This window comes from Physcomitrium patens, chromosome 11, assembly GCF_059467195.1.
Source record: "Physcomitrium patens ecotype Gransden chromosome 11, ASM5946719v1, whole genome shotgun sequence".
Taxonomy (NCBI): domain Eukaryota; kingdom Viridiplantae; phylum Streptophyta; class Bryopsida; order Funariales; family Funariaceae; genus Physcomitrium; species Physcomitrium patens.
The window spans coordinates 11659608-11671401 of NC_143420.1; the positions used below are offsets into that span (position 1 = coordinate 11659608).

An 11794-nucleotide genomic window follows, 5' to 3' on the forward strand; every position below is an offset into this window, starting at 1 on the left:
GGTACTACCTCTTTGTCTCTTTGTTCTTTTTTTGTTGTTGAAGAGTAATGGATAGTTTCTAAATACTGAAAAGTGAGTCTGTGGAATAAATCAGAGATTGATTTATGATTTATTGATTATGTAATTGGAGTATTAAGTGATTGAATTATATGAGGAGTTATTGGAAGATTATGATTGTTGTTTATTGAGAGCTGTGTGTGTTTTGACAAACAAAGTTGGTGATTATAGAAATTATGTAAATTCAAATTAGTTGGAGTGAAGTCTGTTAATTTTGGTGTTGGATAGAAATTATATGTTTTGAATGGTCTTTTGAGATTGCAGGATTACACACTATTGTTATCAGTTGATGAAAGAGTATTGTTACTGGAGAAAAATATTATAGTATTTCTTAGTATTTTAGTGGTTTGGAATATGGTTAATTGTGTGATCCTAATAAGTAAAACTCATGCACTTAGTCTTTCCATGTGTTTGAATTCCCCTATACAGGTTTATTCTGAAAAGAATTAAAAAATAAGTAAAATGACAATCACAGTCGCTATCTAATATTATAACATAACAACCAATGCCGATAGATATTGATGCCTTACAAGGATCACTAACACCACGGAGATGACAAATATTGGCGCATAAGAAATTGTGTTGCTACTATTGGGAGTCAGGCCATCAAATTGGAGGATATCCAAAATATCACAATTTAGGCACCAAAAAATCAAGGTGGATTTACAATCTTAGAACTCATTAAATTGATAACAAAATGGAGAAAGAAAATAAAGCTTTTCAATAAAGGCCTTTAAGATCAGTAGTTGAAATAGCTGCTATCTCTTAAAGACAAATAACATGGATTCAAACAAATATCAAAAGGATCAACTAATGTGTTTAATGGTTCAATAGCCATGTCGAGTACTTATGAATTGTAGCTCTACAATAAATTACATCTTAACTAGAATTATTAACCAACTTGGGATTAAAACCAAGGTGATCAAAAGAGAAAGTATATACCTAGCACATGACCAAGACAATGTATTGAATGAGATATGTAAAGAAAAAAACTTGAAGTTGAATGATATCTTTACCTTAAGAGAGAAGTTTAGGATAACAAAGCTCACATATAACATTATCCTTAGTATATCATGGCTAAAGATAGAAAATAAAGAAATTAATTGACTAACAAGGATGACTTTGCTCAAAAATGGTGGATGTAAGGTGATTCTTTGTACTTCCACATTGAATGAGGTAAAAAATGATCTAAAGCTAAAGACTTACTTGTAAAGATGACCTTTGTAAAGAAAAAAAAATATAAAATAAGTAATCAATATATATATGGTAGTTCCAAAACTTACATCAATGGTAGAAAAGACAATTAAAGGAGTAGAATAGGCAAATCAACTCATACATGAATATTAAAAGATCTTTTCAATTGACTTATCTAGTAGCATTTTACCTAATTAAGGTGCTTCTTTGTAAATAAAATCGATAAGTCGATCAATCTATCAGATAATATAAAATGAACTTGAAGAGCTACAAAAGACATTAGACGAATTTTTAGAGAAGGACTTAAATTGAGATAGCACATCACTATAGAGAGCACGTATATTATTTGCACCTAAAAAAATAGTAAACTTTGATTTGCATTGATTATTGAGGCCTCAATAAGTAGACTATTAAAAATGTATGTCCACTTCTATGTATAGATGATCTTTTTGACCAACTTTGAAGTGCATCCATCTTTAATAAATTTGACCTTTGAAGTGGCTATTGGTAAATATCTATTGAAAAAAAAGATGTAAAAAAGATGACCTTTTATAAGCGCTATGGACATTTTGAATGGCTTATTTTATCTTTTGACCTTGCTTATACTTTAGTCTCTTTCATGAATTACATAAATTAATTATTTTGAGACCTTTTGGAGAAGTATGTAGTTGTTTTCATTGATAATATCTTAATTTATAGTAAAATTCATATGAAACATGAACAATATTCATAAAAAGTATTATGCTGACTATAAGATAGTTGTTTCTAATGCAAGCAATCAAAGTAAGAACTTTATAAGTTGAAAGTCATTTTTTTGAGGCATGTCATATTTTTTAAAGGCATATGCATGGAGTAGAATAAAGTAAAAGGGATGGAAGAATGGCCAACTTCCAATGATGCTTTTGTAGTCATTCAATTTAGGCCTTGCTGGATATTATCACCAATTCAGTTAGCAATTTGTACACATTATTGCATTATTAACAAGCCTATTTGAGAAAGATACCCCATTTGAATAGAAATTGGAGCAAAAAAGGGCCTTTGATAAGTTAAAGGGAGCTTTTATTATTACTTCAATATTACAATTGTATAATCTCAATTTTTCCTATATACTTGACATTGATACTTTTGTCTATGCTATTAACACAATCCTTCAAAAAGACTTTGGTAGAGGCCTTTAATATATGGTATATGAATCATACAAGCTTAAAAGGATAGGACATAATTATTCTACACATGATTGAGAATAATTAGTAATTATACATGCTACAAAGATATAGTAATATTATCTGTTGAAAAAGCTAGTCACTGTTTGGACGGAACATTGATCTTTGCTATATAATTTACATCTAAAAAATATGAAATTATAATATTGTCATTAGAAAGAATAATTGTAGCTCTTCAACATTCAACTTGAATACAAGCAACAATGACAACATATTATACTGAATATCTTATTATATAAATCAAACTTGAAGCCCAAATCAATGAACAAGACAAAAGTTGCTACCATGAGTAGTGTCATTTTAAACCTAACTAGAAAAGCAAAATAGAAAGAAGCTATGCATAGGAATTTTTATTTTAAAATGATTATCAATTGATTGAAAGTGGACATTGTGCAATATCAAAATTATCATCTTAATGATAGCTTACTCTATTTCAAGAAGTAGATTTATATACCTAACAATGCTATACTCTAAACGCACATACTTTAAGAAAGATATGACATTCTAATATCTAAACATCTAAGGCATGAAAAGATTTTAGAACAGATCTCAATATAGATTTAAATTATAATATTTGAAATTTTGTGTATTCTTGCTAATCATGATAACGTAACAAAGCATGCAACACAACATCTTTTCAATTATTACAGCCAATTCCATTACCTATAACATATTGGAAATAAGTGATTATAGATCTTATTATATATTTATTACAAACACTTCATAATTACATTGCAATTGCTATCTTTGTGGACCAACTCTTGAAGCAACTTCACTTGGTTGTAATGCGCTCAAATATTGATGTCTTAGTACTTGCATAAATCTTCTTTGATACTATCTTTCATCACCATGGATTATCTTGTGTCATTGTTTCAGGTGGAGATCCATGTTTCATGAGAAGTTTCTAGCACAACTTATTCAAGCTATTTGGTACACAACTTGCCATGTTTATAGCCTTTTATTTTCAAACAAATGGACAAATAGAGTATGAAAATTAGACCTTGGAGGATATGCTACAATCATTTGTGGTGGTTCATCATAATGACTGGGATGAATATTTAACGCCTTTGGAGTTTACTTACAATGATAGTATTCAAGCAAGTATTGGTCATTCGCTATTCTTCCTTAATAACAATCAATATTTGATTATGTCAGCAACTCTATCATCTCATTAACATCAAAAATCCAAGAACAAAAGAGTTTATTTAATAGCTTACAACAACCTTGTAGGAGACTTGATACCACCACTTTACTTCATAAAATTGACAAAAGTAGTATGCAAATAACCATTTATAACATAAGACCTTCTGAGAGGGTGACCAAGTCTTACTCTCTAATGCTAAATTTCTACTTGCTACATCAATCCAAATCAGTAAGCTAGCACCTCAGTGGCTTAGACCTTTTTGCATTTTTATAGGGATTTCTAATATTACATACTGCCTTGAACTTTTGCCACATATTTGAGTCTATTCGATCTTTCATGTTTAGCAATTCAAGGAGTTTCATGCTGAACCAAGGTACTTTTTGGATTGATATCAACCACCACGACTACGACTAGTTGTGATTGATGACCAAGAAGAATATGAAATAAACAACTTTTTAGAGCATTACTACCTTTGATGTCGCAATGGACATCTACAACTTTAGTACAAAGTCCTTTGAAAAGCTAATTCCATCCATGATGCAACATAAGAACCTACACAATCATCACCTATTGTTAAGAAACAATTTGGAGATACCATTGGAAGTAAAGCAAGGACATTTTGCATTAGTAGAAGGAGATTAATTGTAATGTTATATAGATAAGATATATGTGTTGTTGACACATAGAAATAGATAGTAAGAACCATATTTGAAAAGTTTCTAGAAATTTTTAGAAGTATTTAGAATTGGAGCTAGATTGGTGGTTTATGTAGGATCTATCATAAAATATTCTAAAAAGGACTTAAGGTGGTTATTTGAGTGGAGCTCATTATTAAGAACATTCTAAAAAGTTCCAAGATAGTTGAACAAAGTATAAATAAGACTAGCTGGGCCATTTGGTTATCCAATTAGGTATGGCTTTGATATCTTTTTTTTTTTTTTTTTTTTTAATAAAGTTTGATTTTATACTTTTTTTTATACTTTTTTTTGTTTCTTTTGGTCTAATTTATCTATCATGTTCCATTTTGTTTAGTTCTGTTTAATTTAGTTGTAGTTTATTCTATCCTATATTGTGATAGAATTTATTTTGCTATAGATTGGAAAGATCTTAAATCTTATAAATAATCCAGTCCCATTTCACTTACAATCTATATTCAAAGATTAACATTCCAAGTTGTTGTTGTTGTAGATTCGTAATTCCTAAAACTTTTCTCTAAGATACATTAAAAAAAAAAAAATTACCAATGAAAAGAGTTTCAACAAACACAAGGACTAAGAATTAGCATTTGTAGAGAGCACTTGGTTTCATATTGTAACATAAAAAGTAAATAGACTTATAGAAGAGATCACTCTTGCAAATGATTGATAGTGTTAACCTCGATTTGAAGTGTTGATTGAATATTAATTCTCATTAGTGCAATTTTTTAGCTATTGTGTAGAATTGCATGCATATCAAAGACTCAAAAATTCATACTAGTTTACAGAAGATAATTGATAGATAATAAAATGAGAAAATTATGTGCTTGAACTTAAATTTTATTGTAGCATATCTATTAGGTTGTAGTGACAATACAGTGGCAAAATTCACATCTATGCCACATGCCTTTATTTTAACTATTTGGAATCTACTTTGAAGCTTATAACATCAATGGATTGATTAGAAACACCATCAGTTTAATTGCCAATTCTATAGAGATCTTTTAGACATTTGAAACTCATTCAAGGCTTAGTCTATGCAAAAATGGAAGTCGATCTCGAGCATGAAGCCTTCTAATAAAAAGACTACTTCATACTTACAATCTACACTCAAATCTTGTACACTGAAGCCCATCACACAATCAAAAGCACCAGCAATTAACACCTAAAGAAGTAAGCCGCCATAGGCAAAAGCCATTGAATGCATGTAGTAGAATTTGGCTACATCAATAGGTAGAGTACTTGTGCTAAAAGCAATCATGAAACAAGTAGAGAGAGGCATGCCATCCTTGCGGTCTACTACTTAATTTTTGAAGAATTGTAAAATGCCCTCATTGAACTATAAAACGGGTTGTAAACTCCATAGAATATGAAGCTTTTTGTTGAAAACAAAGAAGGATGCATGCAATAAATGAGAACCATGTCTTGTCTCCTTAAATGATTTTAATACATAGATGTCATTCTGCATGTTCCTTCCTTACATGATAAGTGTGTGTATTATGTTAAGATATTAATTGTCCTCATATTACTTTAATATCATGTTTTTTGGTAGATTTTGATTGAGCATATGTATCAGAACATGTATATTATACAATTTTAATATATGAAGTTTTTACATGAATATATGCTAAAAGAAAATCATATATATATATATATACATACATATACACACACACACACACACATTCATACACATAATGTTTTCCATTTGATCATACACTGTTCGTCACATCACACATGCATACAACTCTTTGTACTATGCATGACATTTACAATCACATCTTACAAGGAAATGCAAGTCAATCACATAAACAACAATCTATATCAAACCACACATATATCTGTAATTAATGTGTACTGCACTATTTGGATACTGATGTAAATATTGACATGCAAAATGCAACCACAGAAAGATCCAACAATTGGGTTTCAATGGAAAAAAAGGTTCAACCATTGGGTTTAAAGGGAACAAAAGATCTGAAGAAGCTACACAATGAAGTGATTGTTTTGTTTCCAAACTTTGCAAATATTGTGGAGAATATTAATTACGAATATTGGTGTAGATTGGCCAAAAAGACAATAAATTCAGGTTCCCATGTGTGCGATATTTAAACAACTACATGTAGAATTCCATCTACTTCAATATTCAGATAAATGATATTATGTTACAAATTCGAACTTGAACCACAAATTGGGAAAGAATACCTTCATCGAAGAATCTTGAAGACCATAAAATTGGGAACACGTCCACCACTGAGCCATCCACAAGCGAAAATGAAAAATTATGAAAAAAAATAATAACCTCATTAGAAGTGCTATCCCATGAGACTGAACTGGGATCATGAGCCGGCAGTGTGAACGGGTCATCGGAATTAGGGTTTGGGGCTCCTCCAGCGGGAAGCGGAATGGGTAAACTGGCGCAGAAGCTCATGATGTCTTCTTTTTCGATTTGGCAATTGCAGGGAAGCTCTCTCGTGGCCATTAGCATTGTGCAGCCATGGCGGTCGGCAAGAATAAACGTATCTCGAAGGGAAAGAAGGGAGGCAAGAAGAAAATGTAGCGCTCTCCTTCTCCTTCTCTTTACAGGAATGGCTAATTCGCTGTCCTGCTGCGCTGGTTTGAGTTTAGGTTTCGAGGTTTGTGTTTGTTTCCACGCATTGACGCGGAGGACGGTGGGATGTAATGCAGTGTCGATCCTTTCTCGAAGAAGGATTGGTATGACATCAAGGCCCCCAACACCTTCACGCAGAAGTCGCTGGGGAAGACCCTGGTGACCAGGACCGCGGGTACCAAGGTAAGAGCATGCTGCTGGGTGGGTCGGGGTGTGTGCATGGTGGCGGTGAATTGAGTGGACGTAGGGTGCACGCAGCATTGATTGGGTGCGAATGTGGTGGAAGAATTGTGGGGTTGACGAGAGGGGTGTTGCGTGGGGCGCAACAGATTGCGTCCGATGGGTTGAAGGGGCGCGTGTTCGAGGTGTCGCTGGCGGACTTGCAGAACGACGAGGACCAGGCTTTCCGGAAGATCAAGCTGAGGGCGGAGGACGTGCAGGGGAAGAATGTGCTGACGAACTTCTGGGTACGTGGTGTGCGACGGGGTGTGAGTGTGAGTGTGGGTTGAATTAGGTGAGAGGGTGGTGGGCGCAACGAAGGAAGGAAGGAAGGGAGGAAGGAAGAGGGGATTAGTGGGTTGTAGTAGTTACGGAGAGCAGCAGGGGAGGTGGCATTGTTTTTGTGGAAGGGGTGGTGATAAGAGGCAGAAGGTAAGAGGTGGGTGCGTGAATGGATGCAGGGCATGGACCTGACGACGGACAAGCTGCGGTCGCTGGTGCGGAAGTGGCAGAGTCTGATCGAGTCACACGTGGATGTGAAGACGACAGACAACTACATGCTTCGGATATTCTGCATTGCATTCACGAAGAAGAGGCCGAACCAGATCAAGAAGACATGTTATGCACAGAGCAGCCAAATTCGTCAGATCAGGCGGAAGATGAGGGAGATAATGACGCGGGAAGCGCAGAGTTGTGACCTGAAGGAGCTGGTGGCGAAGTTCATCCCGGAGGTGATCGGGAAGGAGATCGAGAAGGCAACGCAGGGGATCTACCCGCTGCAGAACACGTTCATCAGGAAGGTGAAGATATTGAAGGCTCCGAAGTTCGACCTCATGAAGTTGATGGAAGTACGTTTTACTCGTTTGTTCAATTTTGTAGTACAGATGAATTGTTACGGGATTTTGTATTTCTTCTTTGTTGTTTTTGTTTTTTTTGTTTTTTGTTCGCTTTTTAGGCTTACGAATTTAGCAGTTTTTGTGTTTGTTTTACAAGATGTTTTGCCGTATGTAGGTTCATGGAGACTACAGCGAAGAGGTCGGTGCAAAGATTGAGAGGCCAGTTGGAGACGAACCGGCTGCTGAGGCTGTTCCTGGTGCATAGTTTGGGCACTAGTCATCGCGAATGTAGCTTTGTTATCAACTCCGACGAGGTGTTAACTGAGTCTGTTCATTATTTGGAGTTAATATTGACCAAGCTGCTTAATGTCTTAATTCGTGAAACATTGTCAACATTCTTGATTGATTTCTCAATACGTGTATATCAGATGTTTGCCCCGCATTGATTTGTCATTATATTTTTTTTACCATCTCATTGTTAAATGATATATTCAGAATGGTGTAATTAACACGATGAACTTAGTCATGTAACTTGTTTCTTAGATTAGTGAAGTTTTTTGTTCACATGATTATTTCTTAAATTCTTTTCTGTAAATGGTAAATTTCTTTTACACTTTGTAATGCTAACTGTGTGTGGATGGGTGAACTGTAAAAGACCTTGAGTTTGCCAGTACTCTCTTCAGTCCGGAATACTCAAAGAATAGAACAGTTCAACAATTAGCTGATGATTGATTATAATTGTTGTGTAACGTAACAATTTATTTGTCTAGTGACAGTACGGTGTTCTGCTCGTGGGCCATTAACATGGATTGAGATTGGATTTATAATGTGTGGGATTCTAGATTATTATTATTATTATTGTTATTATATCTAATATTATCAATTCAACAAAACTAAGTTCAGAAGCAGAATATCTGTTGTGAGTCGAGAGATAGTGATTTATACAGAAGTATGAACTCTTTGTCACGCAACAGGCGCGCCAACAGCTATGGCATTAATCAGCAGCCATAAATCTAGAAAACAGGAAGGAGTGGTGATCCTTCTTCTAAATTCACATGTACCATCTCAGATAACTAATGCCCACAATCTAAATCGCCTCACACTAATCTTCAACTTTGTGACGGAAAGAATGATTTTGCTACGTAAAACCATCGTCTAAAGTGACATCAACAAGTTGGGTTCAAACGCAAACTGGACAATAGAGCGTTCAACGAAAGGTTTGTCGGTATCGGAGAGGAATGTTAACATCGAAGAATCAAGAGGAAACTGCTCCCATGATTTAACAACACCATCGGAGATGAAACAAAGCACAGCCTTGAAAGTGCTCTTGTTCAGAACACAGATTCGGTCGTTCAACGCCACGCAGTCGAAGTCGTCCAGATTCACTAGGTGTTGGCGTGAATGGGTGGGCATTATCCCTGCAGACCGCCATTTCAGCGATGTCCTCTCCAGCTTCCACAAGGAGAGACTCTTCATCCTAGGGCCAATGTCATCCTCGTCATTCTCCTTTTCTACAAGAGCAAAAATTTCGCCTCCGAACTGGATCACCTTGGCCTTCAAGCATGTCTCGCAGGTCTGCAATGGGAAGAAGATGATGTTGCCCCATGCTCTTGTATCCTTCACATCATAACTTGTCACGCCCCACATGCCGCTCCTCTCCTCCCTGGCAACGCAGTAGAGCACGTCATCGCAGTACGCTCCAATGTGATTTGCCAAGGCCAGGTTCGGTAATGGCCTGCCTCTCTTGGTCCATACTCCAGTCTGTGAGTCGTATACCTTGGTCCTTTTGCGTGACGCTGCACAGATGAGTTGGAAGGAATTCGACTCTGCATCGACCACCAGCTGAACGACGTTCTCTTTCAGAGGGAGCTCTCTTTGCGATCCAGTCATGGGGTTGAGAACCAGCAAAGAATTCTCTCCCCGTAAGCATAAGAGGCCCTTGGAGCTTGTGATTACGTTTTTAACATGAATTGGAGTGATGAAGGGCTTCATAGCCTGCCACTTTCGCCTTGAAGAGTCGTACCCCAGCCATGACCATGTCGCACGTTCATGGTCGTGCCCAGAATTAGCACTGGCCGATGTGGATGTAGGATAAATGGGCTCCAAGTCTTCGTTAGATTCGAGCTTGCTCCCAGAACGAGAGATTCGCAGTTTTGGTTTCCCATCATTCCAGAAAACTACAGGAAAAAACGTTGCCTCGTGTGGGCCTTGGATCACTTGCCGAAGGGTTAGGAAGGGAGGGTGCGTGATGAGTGAATTCCATCGCTTGCAGACGCAGAGAACTCTGGATAACTCCGAAATGGACAGACGGGCAAGTATCAAGTCTTCTAAGTGCTTGGGTAACCCTAGTGTTGCACGCTCACTAATGCTGCTGTCCCGTTTCAGGTCCTTGACAACAGGAAATGCAAGAAATGTATGGTAAGAACATAATGAGCTGCAACTTTGAAACCAATATTGGTGCTGCAAGAGCAACTCTCATGGTAGTCGGGTGAAAATCACTCCCACCGAGGACAACAATAGACTACATATCCAATTTCAGGTTGCAATAGGCGTTGATACGTCAACTACTACATGCCTAATGTAAAGCCTTGGGAAAGCTTCACATACTAAAGCTGGTCGTGCCAAAATGGGTTGGCAACAAGCTGCGGAGCGAAGAAGGAAATCAATTCAGATTTACGTGAGTACCGTTTTCGCAGCCCCTTCTTGCGCATTGTCATGACCGGGCGGCGAGACTTCAACTGCTTCCGTTTCCAGCTTGTCAGATGGTTGGAGTATGGCTTGTGTCATCACGAACGGCTGCGGCTTCATATATTCGTTGCTCTGCTTCACGCACTTACATGTCCGTCACAACAGAACACAAATTCGTCAAGGAATTCCGCATTCTCTAACCAGCTGAGTGTTACACGTCTGAGTCTTAGTACAATGCGAGTGCTGAAATTTTATCAACAATCAACTTAGTTCAATCTCAATTCAGCAAGATTCCCCGTTACCCTAGATTTGGCGACACATCTCCAAGTAACGTCCTAATTCAACCGTGATCCTGGGTAAAGTCCTAATGTAATATGCATCCTCCGATTAGAGTACGATGACAGAAAAAACGGAACTATTCCGCGGGCAAGTTCTCACCTGAAGAAACGTCAACGTGCACCAACGCTGCGAAACTCCTCTACACTACAACAAACACTTGAGCTCAACGTTACCCAGCAAATTGAAGGAAATTTGCATCCAGCAAAACAGTGTGACTTGTATCAAAATGAAGAGATGTGATGAAGAAAAACGACTCAGAAAACGAGGGAAGTGAAGAAAGATCCCGCTATTATCATCCATCGAGGTACCTCCCGCCCTGAATGAGATGCGAGTGTGTAATTTGTCAAGATGGCGAGAGCGCAGCAAGTGGCAGCTTCACACAAAGCATCCGTCGAGATCTCGCCACACAGTCATCTTGCGTGGAGGAGGCCCCAATTGAAAGTGGAACACCAAAGTAGATAATTCCATCCAAGCGTGTTGGCTGGCTGCCGCACAAACCTACCAACCAACCAACGCCCTCCCTCCTCAAAATGGAGTCGCAAATAGAGTGAGTCCTAGCATCACCAATGGAAGCAATCGAGGAAAGATATATTGCTATCCAATAATAATAATAATAAAAAGTGTATTATGAGTTTACTACAAATATAAATTAATATAGTGGAATGTTAAATAGATCCAAGTTTTTACTAAATTGATCCACCTATCTTAACCATCATGAAAAAAAATAATGAGTTTTAGATTTATTTCTTTATTATTAGATATACAACTAATAAAAACCAACCACATTA

At 36.9% G+C, this 11794-nt stretch overlaps 2 protein-coding genes across 3 annotated transcripts; one reads left to right on the top strand and one right to left on the bottom strand.

The window, feature by feature from the left end:
- Positions 1–6764: 6764 nt before the first annotated feature.
- Positions 6765–8393, top strand: LOC112288800 (small ribosomal subunit protein eS1y). Its single transcript, XM_024533380.3, has 5 exons — positions 6765–6869; positions 7002–7107; positions 7254–7391; positions 7605–7991; positions 8155–8393. The coding sequence occupies exons 1-5, from the start codon at positions 6811–6813 to the stop codon at positions 8242–8244; spliced, it is 780 nt and encodes a 259-aa protein (XP_024389148.1). The 5' UTR covers positions 6765–6810; the 3' UTR covers positions 8245–8393.
- Positions 8394–8892: 499 nt separating this feature from the next.
- Positions 8893–11432, bottom strand: LOC112288799 (F-box/kelch-repeat protein At5g15710). 2 transcript variants are annotated; one of them, XM_024533376.3, is made up of 3 exons: positions 11106–11432; positions 10665–10811; positions 8893–10367 (listed from the first exon to the last, which is right to left on the bottom strand). In XM_024533376.3, exons 2-3 carry the CDS (start codon positions 10785–10787, stop codon positions 9135–9137), a joined length of 1356 nt encoding a protein of 451 aa, XP_024389144.1. In that variant the 5' UTR covers positions 10788–10811; positions 11106–11432; the 3' UTR covers positions 8893–9134. The 2 variants fall into 2 exon arrangements, with proteins under 2 accessions (XP_024389144.1, XP_024389145.1); XM_024533377.3 differs by having other exon boundaries at positions 10665–10799; positions 11106–11419.
- Between the last annotated feature and the right edge of the window lie 362 nt (positions 11433–11794).